This window comes from Lepidothrix coronata, unplaced genomic scaffold (assembly GCF_001604755.1).
Source record: "Lepidothrix coronata isolate B3197 unplaced genomic scaffold, Lepidothrix_coronata-1.0 Scaffold138, whole genome shotgun sequence".
NCBI classification, from domain to species: Eukaryota; Metazoa; Chordata; class Aves; order Passeriformes; family Pipridae; genus Lepidothrix; species Lepidothrix coronata.
Window position 1 is genome coordinate 2,365,320 of NW_016690318.1, and position 25,240 is coordinate 2,390,559.

At 34.3% G+C, this 25,240-nt stretch overlaps 1 protein-coding gene across 1 annotated transcript in view; it reads right to left on the reverse strand.

Moving 5' to 3' along the window:
- The window catches only part of FMN1 (formin 1), a 130,359-nt gene that overhangs the window by 40,158 nt on the left and 64,961 nt on the right, over positions 1-25,240 (reverse strand). The window contains exons 7-12 of the mRNA XM_017827387.1: positions 23,768-23,829; positions 21,213-21,301; positions 16,456-16,585; positions 14,931-15,077; positions 11,526-11,585; positions 9,536-9,656 (exon numbers count right to left, since the gene is read on the reverse strand). Coding sequence (XP_017682876.1) covers positions 9,536-9,656; positions 11,526-11,585; positions 14,931-15,077; positions 16,456-16,585; positions 21,213-21,301; positions 23,768-23,829 — 609 coding nt within the window. The remainder of the gene's footprint in view (positions 1-9,535; positions 9,657-11,525; positions 11,586-14,930; positions 15,078-16,455; positions 16,586-21,212; positions 21,302-23,767; positions 23,830-25,240) is intronic.

Genomic DNA, 25,240 nt, shown 5'->3' on the forward strand with positions numbered 1-25,240 from the left:
TGATTATCAGTTTGCCACTGTCTTCAGATTTAATGCAGTACTTGGCTCAAAAAGTTCTTTAAAAATCCCAAATATAAGTGAAAATATTTACAAAATAGAATGTCTCTCACTTAATGCCTATTGGGCAATAGTCTTTTAAAACTCCACAGACACTTGTAAATCTGTCAAAAGAATCATGGCCCATAAACAAACTTTCATGTAAAGAGCATTTCAGTGTCAATCAGACAGGATTTGGAATTTTTTAAGCACCACTTTTAAAGTAAATGCAAAATCCAAAATAGTTGAATGTTGATAACAGTAAATTACTAACTATTTAATCACCAGAACCCACCAGTAGCATTTACAGGAATCATCCTGACAGCAAAACCAAGTATCAACACCATGAATTCCTATAAACCTGTCACTGACGCTATCCCCTATGAGTTATGTCTCTGTGAAAGCTGCTAAATCTCCTCCTGGTCTTGTTTGTTCAGAGCCTGGCAGGTTATATGGCCAAGCTCGCTATTTTATTTTGTTATAATGCAGGCGTGTCTTTGACAGAAGGTTTACTATTTGATAATTCTTTTTTAGAACCCTTACCTTTTCTCTTCCAAAGAGCTTTTGAAACTGTACCGCAAATGAATTCGACGTAGTGCTAAACAACCCCAAATTTCTGTATGAGAGAATCCCTGATTTTTTACAGTTCAGAAGTCTGTTATACTACTTGGGCTTACACACCCAAACAAAAACCTAATAAATTTTAGATGAAATGCATAAATTTAAATTATTCAGCAAGTGCTATATAACTTTCTTGTGATTTAGTTTCTTTGGACTTGTTTTATTAGATTGTCTTACTTGCAAACAACTTTGCAGGGTAAACAAAAAGTTACAGGAGAAGCATGTTTACCCATTGAACATGCTGCAGGATCTGGCTATATTCTCTTGTTATTACATGCACTTAGATACTTATTTAGTGGAGCTATGCACATGAGATTTTAGCGTCATACGATCCATTATATTTCTGCTATCTTCTGCTCTTGCACTTATTTATCAACTTATTTATAAACTTGAATGTAACTGTTTCTTTTCAGATACAATTTTAAATAAATGTGCAGAAGGGAAGAGATATATCTTGATTCCTTAGAAGCACACGGTAAGAATTTTGACAACTTCTAACTCCAAGACGTTATGCTGCTACCAACTCAGAAAAGTTTCAGAGAAAGTATTTTATTTGCTCTTTGAACACATTTATAATCAGTACACATCTCAGTGATGGCAACATACAAAGGTTCAAGCACTAACATCCCAGAGCCAGAGCCGGGTTGACTAATACAGAACCCTTTGGACTAAGTAGAGAGACAGGGAAATGCCATGAAGCAGGGTGGGAGATTTTCTGAGAAAAACATATCTGAGAAAAATGTAAAAGAAGATCAGACTGTGGTAGTACTCTATTCTGAAGCTTCATTTTTATTGCCTTAAATAAAGGTCAACAATTTAATGGAAAAAAGTGTTAGCACACATGAAACTAAAAACACCATTCTAACCTATTAATCGCTTGTATAGTTACAGTTCTTTGAAGACATTTTCAGCTAATTTAGAAGAAGAAATGTGTTTCTATATAAGATACACATTTAGAATTCAGTTTTCTAAAAAAAAAACCACATTTCAGAGGATAGAGGCTAGTATGTAAAACTTTAAAAAGTCCAATCTTTGTCTGAGCTACATTTTCCTTGTGACACATAGAAACAAATATTTGTTTAGGTGCTCAAGCTCTCATGCATAATGAGAAAGAAAAAACATTTCAGTGACAAGTCCTAAGCCGTGGAAAGTGAAACAATTGAATTAGTGGCACACAAAACATCCTGTAAAGTTCACCTGTTCTGAAGCCAAGAGTCAACATCTTGATAATTCTTAAATGTTTGATCAGATATTCTGGTTTTGTCTTTTGAGGGGGCTTTGTTTGTTTATTTTAAGTTTAACAACATTTTGACCTTTTACAGTTGGTGATGGCATGCACAAGAACTTTTAGGCCTAACTAAAACTAACCTTTTAGGTTAGTTTCAACTAACCTAAAAAAAATTTTTTTTGCTCCTTGTTTTGTCAAAGGTCATCAACATTATATATAAATCATTTAAAAACCTTTCTGCTAAAAACCGTTTTCCAAGAATAAATTTAGCAAAACGAACGAAGACTGCTAGTAAAACTAAATATTTTTCACACCATAGCAACATATCTGAGCCTCTGGTTAATGTATTCCCTCTGAAATAGTAGTTTACATTCAGTGCACCCTTCAGTGGTGCAGCATACTGGACATATAAATGATTATAATGACTAAAGCCTCATAATTTTCCAGTCGAGTCTTTGTAAGATTCCTTTAAGTGCTTCCAGCACACGATTAGTAGAAAATTTTTGTTAAGTGTCAAGATCCAAACATACAGACCTCCACACATCATTAAGCTCTGTCAGGAGTGTAGAACCGTGCACTAGCAGATTCTGCTGAGAAATTTCCCTTCTGTCTGAGCACTACAAAAAATGAGTATTTTGAAACTGAAGGGTCTTGTCTGGCTAATTGAGAGGGAGACAACATTTTTAAAGAAGGAAGAATAATATTTTTATCAGATGAGCTAGGATTTTTACATTCTTTAAAAAAACCCTCAAATTTTCAAACACACAAACATTTTATTACTTAGTGTACTGAACAAGGGATCAGATGGAATTGCTGGGCAATGGCTGAAACAGTATGTTTATGAGCTGAAACTGTAGAAGTCAGAAAAGTGATCTCTTGTTTTCCTCTGTAGTGCTGGACCTCTGATTTTCTGTGCAAGACAGATCATAAACTTCCACCTAATTAATTCTTCTACCAATGTTATGGCTTTGGTTCAGCTGGAGAATTCTCCTTAGATTTAAAATCATGTAAATGAATAAACTGCCTGCAATATTAGCAGGAACACTTCTTAAAGTGCTAAGTAGCCTCACTATTACTAACTTGTATCACACTGTCTAAACTAATGTACTTTCAATCACTGATATGTGACTGTCTCAGTCCTAGCAGAAATCTTCCTTTTCTGTTACTGAATACTTCTCCTAAAAAAGGAAAAGCTGATGAGGTCCATAAATATGAAGTCGCCATTCCTCCCAATGCTAGTATTACACACTCTGCAAACAACATAATTCATTATCCATTATGCACATTGATAGGGACAATACTCCTCCTGTTCCCAGATGTACACTACCTGCCACCAGATGTATACTACATGGTTATGTAACTAATGCTTAACATACACACGAATATTTTATTTATTTATTTATTTATTTGTTTGTTTAAAAGGGCACATAGAGAAGTGCACAGAAAATTTTAACTGTGCTACTTGCAAGATTCATTTTAGAATCTTAACATTTGCAGAATGTTTTTAACAAGAAATTTCCGAGAATTCTTTAGCCAAAGGAAAAAAATATAAAAGAAAAAATGAACAGCATGCCATTGTTTACCCAACAGAAAGCTTTCTCCCTGTGCCTTTGTGCACACATGCAGACATCTGCTTTCAGGGAATAAACTCTTCTAAAACATCATTGCTTTGCTCCTCTATTATATTTCTGAATGTTATTAAAACCATTCCATACTATCCTTTATTATCAAAAACTAGAAAATCTAATGAAATTTTAAGAAATGATCCACTTAGGAAAATTTCCTAAATGTATTTATATATGAACATTACCAGTGGAACACTGTCAAAAAGTTTTATTGTAAAACAGAATCCAATGCACATACAGAAAATACGTCTTTAATGCCTGTGTTGGATCTTTCTAAATCAAAACAAACTGAAATACATCTCATACTGCTGAGGCAAAAAGCAGTCAGAAAACTCTGAGAAGTAAAAGAGTGTCAACTCTTGCAAACAAAATAACTTCTCCTTTACAAAGACATCCTTTGTTTTTTTTCCTTTTACCGTTCTACATTGCCTCAAAATAGATAAATGTGGTACTGTGCAAAAATACAGCGAAACCACGTACGAAGAGCTATGCTTCTTTTATGCTATTACCTAAAGAAATAACACATGCATGTATTTGGCTCCTCATGTTCCCCAACTTGCCTAATTCTACTTGCCTGCACCTCCAAAGTTTTAAAGAACATCTAATTAACATGAAAATTAAAGTAAATTCATCCTGTAAATTACTGTTCCTGTAAACTTCTCTGCTCCTGCTGGGAAAATTTTTTGAAGACATATATGTTAGTCGGACATCTAAGTTCCTCTTTTAAATTGACTTAAAACATTTCATTTAAATTAGAATAAGGCTTCAATTGGTTGAAAATATTTTAGAAAAGGGTCTTCAGTACTTTTTTGAATACTATTCTTCTGTAATGAATAAACAATCACCTTTTATTGAGAAATATGTATTGATCCAACAAATTATTTAGGAAGTTAACACTCAAACTGATATAATATTTAGAATTTTCATGGGATCCCATAATCTTACTTTCTATCAAGCAAATGAAACATTAGATAAAACCTCTCAACACTGTAATCCTTGCCCTATTGATTATTACTGTATCATGATTATACTAAAACTCTAGTCCATAAAACAGACTTTATCTAAGGCTGTATTATGTATGAGGCATCAATGACATAAATACATAATTCCATCTAAATAAATTGTAACATTAAATTAATTTTTCCATCTGTGCATACATAGAAATCCAAAACAGGCTAAAATAGTCTCAATTTATTAATTGAAAACATCAATTATTCTCTAGAACACAATCAGTCTATAGTTAATTAGTGGACATTTTGTTGCAAAAACCTTCCATTATGTTTCAGGACTCTAATGGCAAATCACATATTTAAGAATTTTAAATTAACTTCTTATGAATAATAATGACTAAGCTTTTCTGCCTTACTGCATTTTCCTATTGGTAAATATATTCCCTTATAATCCTTCATAAATCCAGATATTGTTCAGTATTTTAAATCTGGAAAATCAGAGTTTTAGTTAAATGAGCATGAACTGATTATTTTTTCTTTTAGCAGTTTCCTCTTTGACTCTTTTTATAGTAACAGTGGCTGAAAGAATAGAGAATGAGTGAACCTTTTCAATTTCCATCCTTTTCTTATTTCTAAATTCTCTTCCATGCTTTGCAAAAGACTGTGATACATAGCTCCCAGAAGAGGCACTGAATGAGAGCACTGTAGATGCAACAGTTTAGTCTGGTCTAATGAGCTATGCTAAGAGACAGGGTTAAGAGATATGGATGTAAGTAGCATGGTGTTTGCTAGTCACATCCAGTGCACTGGATCTGTTTCTATGAATGAGAATATATTTATTTATATATAAATACATATATATATTCATAACTGCAAAGACTGCATAGATTGTCATGCCATTTAGGAATGAAAATAAAATGAAGCACTTGAAGAAGAGGCAGGCGAGGAGAGGTATGTTCAGCTGACTGGGGATTTAGTTTTTCACTTCAGCTATCTAACAAATAACTACAGAGAAGACAGAGCCAGACTTTTCTTAGAAATGCACATCTGAAGAAACAGGAGCAATTGTCACAAGTTTCAGCACAGGAAATTCTCACATGGGATAAGGAAAAATATTCAAGACAGTGATTCAGCACTGGAACAGGTGCCCAGAAACGTGCTGGGATTTCAGTCCTTAGATTCAAACCTGAGCTGGCTAAGGCCCTATACAGCCTGATCTAAATACGAAGTTATTCCTGCTCAAAGACTCTGGACCACGGGACCTCCAGAGGTCCATGGCAACGCACCAACCTGCATTTCTCTATGATTTTAAGATACTTGTAATGCTTCTGTATAAAAAACCAATGTGAAAACAGCCAACAGAACATTTTAATTTCTCATCTTTTCAAGCACAGATTTATTTGCTTCACTTTTAATCTTTTCATAAATATTGTAAAATTTTAAAAAATGGAGTGTCCATAACTTGAAGTTTTGGTGAAATTCTGCTATTTAAATGGGGAAAAGTTGGGACTAACATACTTAAGCAAGACATAGACCTGTGAACAGCTAGGTAAAGAGGCACCCAATGTGAAACCATATCTCCTGGAGTACTGAAATCCAACTGACTATTATATAGCTGATCCATGAAGTCTTGCTTCTATTTCTATTGGTGGCCATGAAAGGAAGGGAAAGTAAAAGGTATGTGGTATTACAATGGGATTTGAATGCGGCAATCTCAGAGGAATTTATTAATTGTGAGAAATGAAAGTGTGACTCTTGAAAGTACCCAGAGTGGACCTATCTTAGTTCCCATTTTTAACCATTCAATAAATATCTTTGCTCTTTCGGTTGTTAAGGTCAAGAATACTAAAAAGTTATAATCAACATTGCACTAAATGATACAAGACATCTAATACTGCTTTGAGTAATAGAGCAGCATTTAAAAATTTTATGAACTGTACTGCAAAGAAGAGGAATGAGTATGACAGATGGGAACAATCTACTGTGCAACTAATTCTGAATAATTAAAATTGTTCAGCTTTGGAAAAAGATAGTAAAAGGTTCATGGTAAAACTTATACAAGTCTATCAAACTTTAGTGAAACGGCTTTCTTTCTGAAAATCTTATGATTATACAATTCAAATATTCTGTGCTTATTCCAGAAGAATATCAACACCAAGAACATCAAGTGGCATTGTGCAAATTAGAAGAGGAATCATGTTTGGTCCCAGGGAAAAGAAAGAGTGAAAATCATTGCCCTAGACAAGGAATAAGATATCTTACAATCTTAAGCAAAGCAAACCCTTTTTTTCCATAACTATACAGATTAACTGGAAAGCTAACACCTGATAAATGAATAAATGTATCTGCTAATGATACTGTGTAGCATTTTAAAACCCTGGAAATACACCAGCTATCCAGACCTGGAGTGAAAGCCTGAACTTACAGAAAACATTTCTTTTTCCTGTGACATTAAAGTGGAACCAGATTTCACACTAAAATTTTCATTTCAGTGTTTAATATTGAATTCTCTTTTACTTCTTTCCCCTTAAAAGCCTATATTAAATGCATATTTTTGTTTCTCATTCTTTTTAACCTAAAATGTTTGTGATTACAAAGCTTGCTCTGGAATACATGTTAAAACCCCGCTGGATTAAGGTTCTCCAAAAATTTGTTTGACTTTTTGAGTTGAACTTCAGTCTAATCCCTTTAAACTAAAGTTAGTCTGTCCCTTTAAAGTCTAATCTGAAGACATAAAAATAGACAATTGTATGGAACTCAATCTGTTTATCAGAAACGGATGAAAGCATTTGTGCTTCATCTCGATTTGAACTTTCGGTTCCACAGTGTCTAGGTATTTCAAACTAGAGGTTTACACCGCTAAGAGATGCCACTCACGGTAACTCTTATCTTTTCTATGTTAATATCCACGTTAAAAAGACAAATTTGTGTCTCGATAAACTAGTAAAATATATTTTTAAATACTAAATGACAACTACTATGAAAAGTGTCCATCAAAACTGTCATTTCAGTTGCAAGAGGTGATATTTACCTTTTTTTTAATCATTCTATACAAGTTTCAAAAAAAAAGGTAAATCACTAACAGGAACATCAGTTCATTCCCTAATGACAAACAAGAAAACCCCTCTTTCATTTACTACCTTTGTCTCATCTCACTTACAGGATAATCTGCTTAAGTCTACCTCAGCCAACAAAGTGCGAAATAAATCCAATGTACCCTATAACACAGGCAGCCCCAGTTAATATTGTTCAAATTATTCACATCTGAAGGGCCGCGCCTGTCTGGATAGCTGGGCCCGACGCTTCTCCGGACTTGGTTTCTGCTTTTCACATCTGTTTCAGCTTTAGACTTTCACTGGTATTCTGCCAGCAGCCACAACTTTTTAATGGCTACAATAAACTACAGAGACTCATCAAATCTTTGTTGTACGTGTTAAAATTATAACCTCTTCAATTAAAATTTTGATTTAAAAATTAACTAGAGCATTAACTGAACAAAAAAAATTTGAAAGGGAATGTTTGAAAGAGATAAATTTTTATATGCGTGATTTGTTTAAATGTAAGAGAAACTAATCACAGGAATGTTTGTTAGAATTCTGTTGCATATTTCTGAGTGATAAAATACCAACATCTGAAAACACTTCCACAACCTTCTTCATTTCAAATCTGTGCTGTCATTAACTTTATAAGTTAATTGCTTTGGCTGGGTTTCAAATACATCTTTACAAAGAAGAATTATGAAAACAACCGCAACATAACAATTTTTCTAGATTTGCTATAAATACCTACAAAAATTTGTTCTAGAAAACATAAATCAGTGATTAGAAGAAAACTTGAGTTTTTATTTTAAGAGTTAAAGTGCCTAGCTGCTTGTGTCTTTGCAATGTGGAACAAATATGATATGAATGTCACAGCCTCAATGCAGATCCTGCACGATTAAGATGCATGACAGCAGGACTACATGCTAAAAAAGTACAAGATCAAACACAGATCATGTTTCTGCAAAAACTAGCCCAAAAGAGGGCAGGCCATGGGGCTTACAGGGCCAAGCGATGAGAGGAGATAGAGCACTCACTTATGCCCGGGTCGAACAAACAACAACTGATACTTTCCTACCACTGTTAACCTTTGAAACTATCTTAAAGATGGCAGTGACCTAATCCAGCAATTTCTAACTGTAAGGATAAACTATTTTGTAATGGTTTTCATCACCTTACACTGAAAAAATAATCATTGCGTTCAACTCTGATTCTAAAAGGACTCTGCCATTCTGATGCAGAGATCTAAATGTAAAAGTTTTTGTAGGCTTTTATACAAATTCTCTCCCTAAACTCCATTTTCTACACAAAACTATTGTAACTAGAAGGAGCAACTTCTTTGTAATAAAGAAAGACAGGCTTAAAATATTCAGTCATCATTTGCTGAATTTATTTTAGAAAGTCATGTGTAGCACAAAATAAAAAGGAAACTGCTTGGAATAGTTAAGAGAACAACCCTTCCTAGTTTATTTCCAGTCAGTACCTTGATTGATAGATGACTTGGGTTTCTGAGCCTCTCTTTTTAATAAACATTTTTAAATGTTTATTTTATGTCCCAGGGTAAAAATATTTTGAACTGGAGATTTCCATTTCCCTTTGCTGTGCCTTGGCAAGCTGTATTTTATTTCTACATTAATAGTATTCATCTCTTTCTTGTAGCTTTTAAATTGCTGTTATACAAGTAGTGAAGAAAGTATTTATGTTATGGAACTAACGGATATCTACAGTTAAACACATAGTTCTGGAGAAGTCAGAGGAAAATTCACACATAACTGAAGAAATATTCAGAAAGATTTCTTTAGGGACCTTTCAGTTGTAAAAAGGAAAATTACTTCTCAGGATCTCTACTTTCATTTTTATTAAGTCACGAGTTTAATTTTTTTTCTTTCTAATTTATGTGAGTAATTTGTGCCACAGTGTAAAAACTCTAAATGAATCAACACTATAAATCTAATTAGCAATAAGAAAACCTCATAAAGATCACATTTTAAATGGCACTTTGTTGTTAGCAGAACAAATGTGAAAGTTCCCAGCTACCTTCTAGATCTCTCTTCAGTTTCCTTAAGTCTTTTATTAGGTCTTCAAATTTAACTTGGGAGGCCTGGAAAAAATCTTGTGGTTCTGGTAAAGGAAAAATGCTCTTGTCTGTTCCTGCTTCCTAAACAAACAAACAAACAAACAGGCCACTATGAAAATTGAAAGCATTTGCAGTGAAATAAATTACTTTTTTAAAAAATTCTCATCTATGAAACTGTATTACAAAACTATAGAAATAGCATATTTTAAAGCATTCTTGTTAAAACAACATATATCTCATTCAAGATTAAATATCGACCATTCTGAGTATTGAAACTTCCTTTTAGATGTTGTAAAGCAAACTGTGCTCAATTTAAACTTTGAAACGAAACTGAACTGACAATATTTCAGTTCATTTTATGTCAATACAGGTTTAGATAAGGGATTAGAAGTTTCTTAAAAACAGATAACAGGAATGCCTATTTTAAGGCAAGAAGTGTTCTTATGCCAAAAGTTTGTGGTTTTACTCTCTCAATTCATTAAATATACAAATGCTTTATAAGCATAAATTGAAAACCATATTTATATATTGCCTGAAGTACTATACACAGATAAAAATATACAGTTGAAGATTTATGTGGTTAAATAAACCACATGCGTTAATGTCTGTATGGAACTGCTAAGTATATACCTTATTTTTAGCAAAGTAATAAAAAAATTTGGAAGTAAAACAAAACAAACAAATACAAAAAAGAAACAAATAAAAACCCAAAACCAAACAAAAAATCTCAACCAAATAAAAAAACCCACAAACCTCTGAAAAGGTTCAAAGCAGTATCTCCAGTGGAAGTTTAACAAGTAAAATATGTATAAATGGTATTAATATGATATTGCTGTGTATAAGCATATACTAGTGAGTTTAAAACATGCATATACCTGTGCATAGATTTCAACTCTGTAATAAAAAAACCCTCCCAGGTTGGAGAACTAATTGTTTTTTGAACAGGGAAAAAATAATTTTACTTTTATAAATGAGCATTTTTTGGGGGAGAAGTGCAATGGATGACAATTACACTGTGTTAATTTTCTCCCAAGGATGATAAACTGTTTTGTTTTACAGAATTCCTTGAAGTAAAATTACAACATAGTAGAAAATCTGCAGAAATATTAAATACCATATATTTAAGTAAACTTATTAGAAAGCAAAAAAAAAAACAAACCAACCCCCAAAAACCCCCAAACACCAAACCCAAAACAACAAAAACAAAATCAAAAGACAACAAAAACAAAATCAAAAGACAACAAAAAAGAAAGAAACCCAAACAAAGACACTAGTACAGAGCTACATATCTCATGATTATTAACTCATCAATCCAATCACCTTATGTAAGAATTAAAAAAAAAAAAGGAAGAAAAAATAAGCTATCACATACTTAAAATCAATTATTAGTGACATTTTTATTTAAAATACAGTAGTTCAAATTTTCCACTCAATAAGTTTGGCCACTGCTAATATCAAAAAATGTAACTCACTCAAAAGCAGCAGCCACATCTCCTACATTTCCATCCCTAACTTCATCCCCATCAGTTCACTCACCTCCTACATTTCCATCCCTAACTTCATCCCCATCAGCTGACTGACCTATCTTAAAATACCAAGCTGTCCTTGCATTCTGTCATAAGAGTGAAATCATGCTTCTGTCTTCCAATGTAATGACATCATGGGAAATTTTACAACATTCCAGTGACCCGGATGTAATAAGACAGGGCTGGAGTGACCACCTGTCCAATCTGCAACAGTCACAGGCAATTGCCTGCAGTGTAAAATTTTCCAAAGTAAATTTCACACCTATTGAGGTACACAACTATTATAAGAAAGCAAAAGAAATGGATTTAGTTTTTCCCTTACAGGTACTGTGTTCAGATTTCAAAAAAACTAATATGATCCCTTTTACAATTTGTTAAAGAAACCTACTTTTGGAGAGGCTGATACAGCAAATGAATCTTTTACCTTATCACAATGGCGTAGGAAATATATGACGACATAATCCACAAGATTAATACCGCTATCCTAGGAAAAAATAAAAAAAATATTAAAAATGTGTGATTTACACTGATTCAAGTAAGCAAAAATGTACTCTATTTCAAAATAAATGTAGTATTTTACATTGCTATAAGAAATAGGACTCCCAGTATTTTCAGCCTTAGCATTACTGACCAAAAAAAATCAATCTTTTACAATATTGGCTTGATCACACCACCACTGGATCTAGAGTTTCTTTTGGTTCTAGATACCAGGTAAAAATACATGCACTGGGAGAAACTGTCCCCATATTTTATTTAATAATACAGGGCATTACTGAATAATAATATTAACTTGAATAATAATATTAACTTAAATAATAATATTATTTAATAATATTACTCTTGAACTTAATATCAACTAACTATTGAAGTCATCTCAGATATATTATGGTGAACTGAATTTCTTGCTCCCTCTACTCTCAATCATCTATAATGTAGATCTGAAAGAGGTATAGATACTTTTCATATTTTATTCCAGATACAAAATATACTAAGAAGTGTATTTCATGCCCTGTTACCATACGAATTTTAATTCTCACTTTATGGAATCACCATTTCCATGTTCCTCCACACAACAGTACACAGTATTTTATTTTGTTACATGTCATTGGGTCAGCATAGGCCAGATGAACAAAGGAAAAGTTATACATCACAGAGTACCATTCAGCAACATAAAAGAATCATCATATATGGAATTATATCTGAAATGTCTTTGAAATTTTTTGGATGTGTTTTCATATTCTACATTGACAGCTATCAGGACAAACATTTCTATATGAACAATGTCTGGCTTCCTGTACAGGGCTGCCTCGTTTATATTAAAGCCTGCAGCATATTATATTTTATTAATATCATACACCAGCAAAATTCTTTTAACTAAGTCAGTGCTGTCATGCAGACAGAGCCACTCTGCATGTATAATGGTTTTAGAAGACACTGCTGGTAGGTCAAAAAAATCTCTATAAAAAGTAACTTTCTAAGAGCATGTGAAAACAAATGACTTTTATGTAAAATAAGAGATATCTAAAATTGAGTCTTTACCTTAGCTCATGGAATTCAGCTTACTTAGACATAATATTGTTTGCTGGCAATTCACAAGAAGGGAGTAATGGGACATAGGAAGAATATCTTAATGTTCAAATATGCATTTTTTCTCCTCGCAAATATGGTCTACCAATAATCTCTGAGGTTTCATGTCTGCCCGTAGCACCTGGACCCTTTGAGTTTTTTTGCATTTTGGAGACTAATCTAAACTAATAATATGTTTATTTTTGCTATCAGGAAACTGTAAATACTACATCATTTTTTTTTTTTTTTAGATTTTTTTGCCAAGGAACAAGTTTTATTTAATTACACTGTATATCAGTGACTACTTTTCATAATGCACAATTTTGGAACAAGCTGGCTAAATTTAGCCACACAGAAAGTCCCAGAGATAACTAAGTTCTAAGAAGTTTACGAGTAGATGGAAGAGTTAGACTAAAACCATTACTTGTACTGAGAAAAGTCAGGCAAAGCCCCATTGTTTTACTTTCTCCTTCAAGCTAGCTAGCCAAACAACAAACACCTGAGTAATGGGAAACTGGTTCTAGTTTAGCTGCAGCTTGTACTGTGTCTTGTCCACAGAGCAAGACTGGAATGAAAGTGGTCATATGGAACAGCTGAACCACCACAATGAAGAGGAAAATAAGAATTAGAAACAGAGTCATTTGGGTGGGAAAGCACCTCTACGATTGTTGAGTCCAACCGTAAACTCAGCACTGCCAAGTCCACCACTAGACCATGTTCCTAAGTGCCACATTTACACATCTTTTAAATTCCTCCAGGAATGATCATTCCACCACTTCCCTGGGAAGCCTGTTCCAATGCCCGATAACCCTTTTGGTAAAGAAATTTTTCCTAATATCCAATGTAAATCTTCTCTGACTCAATTTGAGACTGTTTCCTCTCATTCTATCACTTGTTACTTGGGAGAAGAGACCAACCTCCCCTCAGCTACAACCTCCTTTCAGTTAATTGTAGAGAGCAATAAGGTCTCCCCTGAGCTTTTCCTCCAGGATAAACAACCCCACCTCCCTCAGCTGCTCTTTATTACATAAGACTTGTGCTCCAGAACTGACACCAGCTTCATTGCTCTTTGGGCATGCTCCAGCACCTCAGTGTTTTTAGAAGATAAAGGACTCAAATCCACTGGAAAAGCTTTCATTAATACAGTTGCTCACTGAACAATTCATTAAATATGTTTTTACACTTCATTAATGATGATATTCACAAGTAAAACAAAAAGATCCCTAGACACACCAGTTTCCTGATGTTGCTTGTCTCACAAATGCATTCTTCTGTACATGAAGCATAACTAGGAACAAACACTTCAAATCTATCTTTCTTATAGTAAAGAAAGCACTTCACGTAAAAAAGGAGGAAGAACATGAAAGAAGAGATTTTTTTCTCATCCTACAAATATGTAACAACAGCAGAAAATATCTCCTATTCTTTGCTGCTTTCTATATCCATGTGGAGTCTAAGAATGTTTTGGTAAAAGAACTACTTTGACCAGTGTTTCCATTGCCTACATTATTTAACACCTCCTCCTCAGCGTTACTGAACTAGTAAGAAACAAAGTAACCTCATCTCAAAAGGTGTCTAGAGTTTGATCCTGACTTTGATCCTAGCATGACTAATCAAAAACCAGCTAGTGGTTCTCAATTTTTGACAAAATAATTTACTGCCATTTAGAAGCATTTTCTCATGCATGCCATTCAAAATTCGTGTCCTACATCCATTTAACGGACAATTAAAAAAAAAGACTGAAAATATCTTGCTAGGTCTGACACCTCTTTGAAGAAGAATAAAATCCTGCATGTTTTGAATTTATATCCCTTATATACAATTTGTTAGTGTATACGCTACACTGAACCTTTACTTTTTGATTTTGAACATGATTTTTTAAACATTTTTACTCACCCTAAATTAAGAGCACAAAAAAACAATGGGGACATTTACTGCAGAAGATTTCAGCAGTTTATGCTCTCTGATTTCTCTCTGCTGTACTGTAATTAAGTCTCTGCTAGTAAAAGAGACACACAAAGTTCTTTCTCACATAAGATAATTATGCTAGTATTACTGAATAGGAGAAACTAAGAGATTGTGGAAACATGTACACGTGCAGAAGGAGGTGAAAAGCTGGGAGAAAAACCCATGAAAATTGTACAAAGTGCCTTGCTTTTTCCAACAAGAATAATAAGAAATAAAAGATTAACTTTTGAACAGATGACGAAACGAAAAAAGATCACTTGCAAAAAATTATCTTTAATTAAAAATTACTACTTACTCTGCTTTTGACGTCCTTTAGTTTGGGGAGTATTTCCAAACCGAATCCATCAGCTTGACCTCGAGTCCTATTCCCGCCATTCATATAATTTCCAAAAGCCAGAATCAAACCCAAAATTTCCTTTACACTTGTCATGTTCAGCAAAGCCTGGAAAATGGACACTGGTCTGTAACTTCCACTGGGAAAAAAATTCTAATTGCTAATATAAGATAGCCTTTTTAAAAATTTTATTTTTGCTAAAGGTTTTGTTTCTTATCTGCTTTTACCTTGGTAGGTAAGGGAAGCTGAAGCTAGTACAATAATCAAGACTGAGAGAAACATTTATTAGACTGTATCTCCCTAAGATACTATGTTAATTAATCTATATGAAACAAATTATATGGCATCGTCTACTATGTTGATGACAAAAAGATTAATGGAAGAAGATTACTAAACATCCTTAGTAGCCTTTAAAAATCTTACAGATGAGGTAGTTTATCATCTGTTTGCATAAGGCACAGTCAAATGTACTATTTTTGCTGTCACTAGCTTAGACTGTCATTCAGTCTGCTTCTCACTGGTTGTGGCACTCTAAAATTCAGGCTCCTGGATCCACACTTAATGCAGATATAACAGGGCTAACTAATTACTATGTCTCAAAACAGAAAACAATTCTAGCAACACAGTGTAGAACTAGTAAATTATTTTCAGTTACATATAAGGACACCTGTCTTGTCAATTGAGAATCTAAGGCCATAGGACTAATCTTTAACTATGTAGCCTTATACACTGGATAAATCAATTGCAGTGTAAACTCCTGAGAAGTAAACTGAGGGCAATACAACTTTTCCTATCTCATACAACACTTTTTTATGTCTCCTTTGGAAAGGAAACATCAAGTAACTATTTTTATTGACAGCAAATCCAAAGGGGTAGAGCATGTGTACTTTGTGGAAGCAAAGCTAATCAAAAGCTAATCTTCAAATTGGAAAAAAATAAAATTAACCACTCTGCCTAAGATGTTAGACCTTTAGGTCACTTTCAGTTTCTCTCAATTCTCATTCTACTTCTCATATTTGGTTATAATTTGACAATCTTGTCTTTAGTCTTTCATAGCATAAAAATATTTGGCAGAGCTTTGTCAGACTTAAAAAAATCTGCTGTACCAGGGTTAACAGAAATTAATAGATGACAACCATCTATTGGTATCAAAAGTGGTATGCAAAAAAAAGAAAGTTTGCAAGGCCCTGTATTAAGCTTGTCTGATATTTAATTTCTTGTTTATGGAGATTATCTATTACATACTTAATATGGAAAGTAATAGAAATCTACCATTCAAATAAAAATAAATTTCTATGTATTGCACAGGGCATCACATGCAATTCCCTTCCCTTTTCCCTCTTCCTTTTGTTCTTATAAGCAGTTATACATTTAATATATTTTTATTTTCCTGGAAAGGCAACAAGGTTCATCTCTTACAGTAAAAAAGAGGCATAAATACTCTAATATATATTTAAGTTTTAATTTAGCTTTCATTAGGACTCACCTTGGAAGCACGAGTTATGATATCTACTTTCCGGTGCACTGATGTTATCCCTTCAGAGAAAACTGACTGAAAGATAATACACTGAGCTCGTTCTGCAAAGTTGGGGATCTGAGATAACTCGTATAGAAATCTGTGGGGAAGAAAGGACTATTCATGAATCTTTATAATTCTTATCTGTGGGGTACATAATGAATGACAAGCTGCAGTATCATGAAATATATACGCAATCTTTCCTACTTTGAATCAAGTCTGACAGAATTTATAATTGTTATATTATTTCTATTAAGAACATGCTAAAAATCCTATTAATATCACTAAAAACGCACAATATTAATCATTATCACATCAATCCATTAACTATCATAGCTGCATAGTAATAAACAGAAGAATGTCAAACCTAAATCATCGGTTAAAAAAATAAAGGAAAAGACAGACAAACACTCTCTGTGTACTCTTTCAACTTATATGATTTTGCTTCCCTTAAAAATGCATCCAGAAATACAGAACTCAATATATTCCTACAAGTTTATTTCTACAATGTCTGCCAAAAAATTTATTTTGATTCTCAGCATCAATTCTATTTTATTAATTTCCACCACATTTTCAATCATAGAGCAGCATGTTTTATGGGAAATGTACCTAGCTGTGTATTTAGCTGTGAGAGTATCTGTCTTGGGTCGCTGTTCAGTAAAGTTACTAAGTCTTTACCTTCTCTATACCTGTCCTCATATAAACATTTTTCTCATGAGTCTATTCTAGCTTTTCTTCTTTTAACTCTTTGGTAAATAAAAAGAAATAGAGGCATATTCAACAACTCTAATTCGGATCTCACAAAATGAAAGCATCCCAAAAGCATGAGTAATTCCTCCCTTTTCTCTCCATCAATTTAAAATGTAAGAGTTTGGTTAAATAACACAAGAAGCTTTAGCACTTCTTTTAATAACAATGATTTGCTTTTGGGTTTTCAGTCGAGGATTTCAGTGACACATATGCTTTCTTGAAATCCAAAAACAAGCTGTCTTTTGCTCCAATATCACTTTAGAAATATTCTTCTTGTCTCCTGTCAACAGATATCCTTAGATCCCCTTAATGCAGTGCCATAAAGATTTTTCTATCTCACCAAATTATGGGAAATTCAGTATTCAATTTATTAGCTTGAATTCTCCTTAAATTTATTTTAATTATTTAAGCCAATACATCTGATTTCTCCAAATTATTTCTTTTCTATAATAAATAATATCAGTGTATTTAAATCTGCTTTACAGATTTCTCATGTATGCAAGGCTTTGCCGAATACATAGTGACTGTCTAAAAAAATCAGCACAATCCACCTGTGGCTGGTGTGAACTACTATGTTTTAATTGGAATAACATTTTTTTCCTTCTTTTTTCTTTCTTGCCTGATGAAAAAAATCTATTGTGAGAGAAGATCAGGGAGGCCTGGCTTGACTCTTATACTTAAGCAGTGGGAAAAAAGAAATGTCAAGCTGGTATTAATAAAAATGCTTCCTATTGGGGATGAACGGTATTGCCAGGAAAAAAAAAAGAGGGTATTTTGCACTTTGTGTGAGAGAAACAAAAGAAAGAAAAACCAAACTGCTCCATTAAAGTTCTAACATACACACAATTAAAAAACTTAAATTTAAAAAGTCAAATGACAGATATTCTTCTTGCCTTTCCTTGAAAAGAGAACTATCTCCCACATGGTTGCCCATCAGAATACAGCGTAATTGTGCTGAGAGTTAAAAGAGTATCAGTGTAAAAAGAAGATATCTCCAGATTTTGGAATTCAAAGCATCCAAAGTTAAATCCAGACAGAACACTTATAACTGAAATCCATCACAAAAAGGAATCTTAGTGACTACAAATGTACTTACTAAACAAAAAGTCATAACCTGAATCTAGGGTTATCACAGATAAACCACCAATTCAGGTGGACAAAACTTTAGGAGAGAAAAGAATATTCTTAGTTCAGGCATTTTTGCAATATTAGTCTGAGGAAAGTATGATTAAGACTTAAAGTAATGATGATGTGAGTGTGACATAGCTTTTGGATGGGTTTCTCATTACCACACTTCTTATGGCCTAAAATAAACACAGAGAATATGTTGTTCATCTCTGTGAGGTCCATTGTACTCCTCTCTTTTAGAAACAGTAAATAAAAAATGCATTCACTTGAGAACACTTATCCTACCAGAATTTTGTAGTAAAGGCCTTGAGAGAACTTTCAAGCCAGGCATACTGCTGTGTTGTTAGTGTAAGAGAACATTTTTGCAAATATAGACAAAGCAACCTGGTTCTACAGAGGTAAACTAATTTTCAGATCACATTTATCCACATTTGAAGAATATAAAATTTAGAAACAATTTTTTGAGAAAAACGTGCTTCTAAGTAAGCCAGAAGGATTTAAACTGAAGTCCAAGGAAAGCTGTCTTCAAAGACAAGCTAAGGGCATTACTTGGACAGCAATTATAAATTGCTCTCTACTTTCTGAATCAAACTACATACAAAACAGGAAAGCTCAGTACCATATTTGGCTACTACTTCCTTCATTAGTACTTATTTCACAGTAGAAAGGACTTTACAGAGAATATTCTACAACTAAAAAGGGTCTTGGAAACTAGCTAAAGCATCTGTATCCTGTTAGTAAAGCTCCAAATTGTGGCCAATTTTGCATATAAATCTTTATCATGGTAATGAATATTAGCATTTAACAACTATTATCATGAAGCATAATTTAGGAGGGTATTGTTATGTTGCTGTCATACTTACAGTTTGTGCCAAATTTAACATGACAGCGAGATAAATCAAAATCACACGTGCAGGAGAACATCAATGATACCACTAAAGCTTTTTATTTGTCTGGTAATCCAAGCATGTAATGATTTCCTTTAGACATCAGTGAATTCACATCAATGGTTTCATTATATGAATGCCTACTGTTAGTATTTGCAACCATTTGATAAATGGTTCAGTTTACAATTTTGTTCTGATCCTCATAAAGAAAATACATGAGGCTTATGCTCTGTATATATTTTTAATCACACATGCAAATTTAACATTCTTCTGTCTTTAACCTTTTATGGAACTAATATGCACAGTAGAGTTCCAAAAAATTTCCAGTTCTGCATTTAGTTTGACTTAGAGGCTGACTTAGACAACAAAACCAGTGGCATCTGATCTACTGAGTTTTCAGAAAGGACACTATTTTGAAGGTCCAACAAAATTTACATAAGCGCATAAAGCAAATTGTTTCCCCCTTAAGCTACACTTAAAAAGGCTAATTCTCTTAACCCATGTAGTTTAATACAAAAATGGGATAATTAACAGTTTCAGAGAGAACACAGAGAGTAATAATTGAAAAAAAATAGCTTTTTTCTTTGACACTACTATTTCACTCTGAACCACCAGAGGTAACTGCTTTACTTACAGTTTAGTTTTACTTATGGAACACTGATAGCATAAATTCAACTTTGTATTTAATGAAGATTAACCTCTCTGCACTATAAATTACAAAAAAAGACAACCTCTGATAGCTCTAGAGGTCTACAAGATTCATATTCTTCAGAAGACAAAATGTATTCATATTTATTTAACTCAGATATACAGCAAACAGACTGCCAAAGATTCAAGCTCTGGAAAACATCAGCTAGTCACACAATGTATTCTTATGCCCCAAGCCAATGCAATGAAAGCCATGGAAATGGGAGGCAAAAACAAGCCAGTATATAAACTTTACAAATATTTGTTCTATTAAGTCTTACTAAAGAACAACAGTTACTCTTACTCGAGTAAGATAATAGCCTTATCTCCTAACACTAGCCTATTCCCTAGTGGGCAGTCACAAATTGAGTACTTAACTGCTTATGGTAGGAGAAATAGAAAAAATTATCTGTTCTTCAGCACTAACATTTTAATGGGAAAAAGGTATGAAAATGTAATACTTCTGACATCAAACAATCATATACTATCTCTGCTATTTCAGTTATTCCCCTCCCTACCCTTTCTTACATCAAAGACAGCAGAAAAGATAAAACAAGACAAGATGGAAAAGGAAACAAGATGACAAAGAGGCCTCAGTGCAGGAAGATCAGAAGAGAGTAAGAGTACAAAAGGGAAAAGTAGTGAAGTAGCAGAAGGCAAATACTACTGGTAGGCCAAAATCTAAAATAAAATGTATACTCTAAAATAAAATTCAGGATTATATGATGAATTAAATAGTCCTTGGAATCTTGAGGATTCTTTCACAGTGGTCTAAGGTGTATTACAATAGAAGGAGCAACACTTAAGAAGTTTTCATCCCAACAGTTGTCACTGGCCACAACGGTCCCAGGAGAGGAATGGTGGAACTAGTAAGCATACACTGTGTCTTTGTCACAAGACTCACCAAAACCCTCTGTTCATGCAGCTCTTTCAAATAATTAACAACAAAAATCAGTCCGGCCCTGCTTTATGACATGTTAATTTAGCACTTAACGCACTAATGCAACGATAAGCCTTTTACAAACATGAGAATGGGAACAGAAATTCTTACTGATTCAAGGTTACATATTTTATCAGTTCTTGTGGTCCAAGTTCATGTAGTAAAATGTCATTTCTGAAAAAAGTTACGTGATAAAGGCAAAGTTTACCTCATGCCTTGAAATACACAAAAAAAATTTATAATTACTTACCAAAAATTATGTATCAAAATTGCTTTCAATATATCATCGAAGGACTGTATTATATAATGATAAAATATTATGAAACAAATCTTACTGCTCTGGTTTATCCAGAAGCTTCAGTTCCTCCTCTTTTGAAGTCTGATAATATTGCTTGATTTTCTCCAGTTCATCCTTTTGTGCTCTCTGAGTGAATTAATACAAAGTAATTAGTTACTATTAATAAGAAATTAATAAATTACTACTTTACCTGTTTGCTTGCAAGCAACAACTGTATTTTTTTATTAGGAAACATTTAGTCTATGCAAAAGAGTGAAGCACAAAGATCCATGAAAAATTCCTTCAGTGCCCTGCATGCCATTTACTACCAATGGCCATGGAGCACAGCGTCCTTGTGCAAATATTGCTACAGGATGCTTCACAAAGGTTAGGTCAGGAAGGTATTTGTGACATCTCCACAGTCCAGTGTAAATGTGGAGATTTCAAGTTTGCTTTCAAGCAACTTCAGAGTCACACAGTTCATGAATGCTATATCCTTAATCTATACAGCAACCTGGGCTAACTACAACAATGCAGGAGTCTGATGAGATAAATTCAGCATGATAGCACAAAACAGGCCTTAAGTGAGGACAGTATTTTTCAGGCAGCTCAGGAGAGAACACTGATAGGTGTTACACCTTTTTTTACATTTTAATCTGATTCCAAAGGCACTCCACTGTTTAAAATTTATGACATTTAAAAACTAAGTCAGCAAGAGAAATAAACATCTCAATGTGCCTTTTTTTATGTTCATACAATATCCTGAGTTGGAAGGGACCTACAAGGATCGTTGAAATCCAACTCCTGGCCCTGCACAGGACAGCCTCAAGAATCACACCATGTGCCTGAGAGCACATGCCAAACTCTTCTGGAACTCTGGCAGGTTTGGTGCTGTGAGCACCTCCATAAAGAGCCTGTTCCAGTGCTACCCTGTGGGTGAAAAATCTTTTCCTTTATGTCTAATCTAAATGTCCCCCGACCCAGCTGTAGTTGGTCAACCAGGTGGGTTCCCTTGTCATAAAAGGAAATTATGTTTGACAAGCAGGACTGTCCTCTCCTGAAGCCATGCTGGCCGTGACCGATAACTGCACTATCTTTCAGGTGTTTTTCAACACCTCCCATGATAGTCTTCATAATTTTACCACGCACTGAAGTGGGACTGACAGGCCTGTAGTTTCCAGGGTCATGCTTCTTGCTCTTCTTGAAAACTGGGAGAGCGTTAGCCAGCTTCCAGTCAACTGAGACATCTCCAGATTCCCAAGACTATTCAAAAATCATCAAGAGAGGCCTCGTGATGATATCAGCCAGCTCTTTGAGGATTCTGGGATGAATCCTATCAGGCCCTAGATTTGTAGGGATCCAGCTGCAGAAGCAGATCTCACACAATTTTAGGGTCAACTGGGAGTTGATCATTCTCGCAGTCATGGTCCTCCAGCTCAGGGCACGGGAACCCCGCTGGCCCATCATCAGTGTTGAAAACAGAGGCAAAGAAAGTGTCAAACACCTCTGCCTTGTCTCTGTCCCTGTTTGTGAGGTGACCATCCTCATCCTGATGTTATTTATGCACTGCCCTTTGCTTTTAACATATTCTAAAAAACTCTTTTTTATTGCCCCTCACATTTCTGGCCAGCTTCAACTCCAGCTGAGTTTTGGCTGCATAAATTTTCTCCCTACAACAGTGAATAGCATCTCTATATTCCTCCCACATGAGTTTGCCTCTACTGGGCATACACATTTTTTTTTTTGACTTAGCTTCAAAAGAAGATCCCTGTTCAGCCAAGCCAGTCTTCTGCCTGGTCTGCTTGATATCTGACATTTTGGAAACTGCCTGCTCCTGTGCCCTTAAAGAGGTGATATTTAAAAAGTGATCAGCACTGATGGACCAGAGCACCTTCAAAAGCGTTTTCCCAGTCGACTTATTCACTACTTCCCTGAGCACCCTGAAGTCAGCTCTCATTGTCCAGGGCTGAGGTTTTGTTGGCACTTTTCCTTCTGTCAACAGAGATTTTAAATTCATTCACTTGATTAACCTAAATTCACTCAATTGCTTTGTGGCCACTGTGGCCATGCCATGGTCAAGACCAATCACCACTTCACTCACAAAACCCTCTCTGTTAATAAGAAACAAATCAAAGAGGGCATCTTTTCTGGTCAGCTCCCTTACTACCTGTACCATGAAGTTATTATACAGGTGTTTCAGCAATCTTCTGGACCTGTTTGCAGCTGTATGATGCTCTCAGTTAACATCTGGCAAGTTGAAGTCTCCCACAAGAACAAGGGCAGCTGATTTGGAGATGTCCCTAAGTTCCTCACAGAATAATTCATCACCATCATTGTCCTGGACAAGAGGTCCATAGTAGACTCCCATGATGACATCTGCTTAATTTGTCCCTTAATTCTTACCCAGAGGCTCTCATCTGTGCTACTGCCAATTGTAAGCTCCATATATTCCAGTCCCTCCATTCCATATGTCACCCTATGTTACCTATTTTATTAGTGGTAAATTCCCTAAAGAATTTTTCTACATAAGGTCTGTAGTCTAAAATTACAACATTTATTCTGTGTCTGAAATACTATGGTGATTAACCACATCGTTGCCCCGTCTTTACTTACATTTTCATACAGTGCTTCCAGTGTTTCTAGATCTACTACAGAGTCATCAACGCACAGTATAGCTGTATAGAACACAAACACAAATTAGATGCTAGAAAACATACTTAAGAGTTCAATTCTTTTTCCTGAGAAATGTACTAACCTAGCTAAAGGACATATGTATCCAGTTTGTATTTTACTATTTTCAGTGTTTTATTTTTGTTCTAACTTCAAATCACAGTACTCATGGAAGAACATTCTATAAAGTCTGTCTTAGGAGAATAGAGTTCTACTGTCCCCCTCTAATACATTCAGCAGTCAAAGATATGACCAGTCAAGTACTCAGCTGATTGTGTACAATGAAAAGAACAGCACAGATTTCCTGTTAGCTTAGAAGGTTGGATAGGAAGGAATTGAGAGTTAGGGTATTTAGGTCCCTCTAGGTGTACAGGAGATCAGGGAGATATGCTTGTCTTGGAGCTAGCCATCTTGGGAAGTAGACAAGTCAATAAACTTGCAAAATTTGCAACTTGCAAATTTGCAAGTATAAAGGATTGTGCTACAGTTTTTAAATTACCTTCAGCAGTCTCATGTTTAAGTTAGCTTTACCCACTAGAAAACTACCTACATGACAATTTCTGGATAAATACTTTTCAATATCACACAGAAACATATGAAGTACACTCTGATGATTAATTATGCCTCATTACCAAAAATGAGAAGTCTCTAAATCTCTCCTATCTTAGTTTCAGATTTTACTAAGTTTGGAATGTGACACTAGGTGCTTCCAACATTTGAAAATCCCATTACTTAGGCAAGTGTTGGTACTCTTCTGAAAACTAAATGGGATTGTTTCATTTTGCTTTCTAATGGACTCTAATGTTAAATTCCAGGAAGCTAAGAGAAGCACAATGGAATGGAAACAACTGTGGATGTTTAAATTTTTTGAAATCAGCTTTTCCTTGAGATCCATAATGGGACTGGGCACAATTTTTGAACTCATGACTTATGTTTAAATATTACTGAGAACATTAATCCCCAAAAAATCAAGCTTAAGGCCTCTACCAATTTTCCATGTAACCACTGACTCATCATTAGCTACTACCTGATAACTTTTGATTTTAATTTTGTTACATTTCTTCAAAGGAAATTTGACTGCTTCTGAATTTAGAAGATTTTAAAAGCTCTTGCTGCATTTGCAATCCATGTTTGAAACGGGCAAGGCACACATCTTTAAACAATTATTTAAAAGTAATAAGCTTTCGCCTGCTCTACCACCTACCCCATGATTTTACATTGTGAAATTTACCAGCAGGCTAGTAAATTTTCCCTGTGGCAGGCTAATTAATTTTATTAAAAGGTCCAGTGACATTTAGAATGCTTTAAAATTCTGCTTGTCAATTATGATTCTGTCTGTTGACATTACACCTTGGTTAGAAGTAAAGAATTATAGAGAAAACAGTATCAGTGAAAAAAAGCAGCATCTCCAACTAT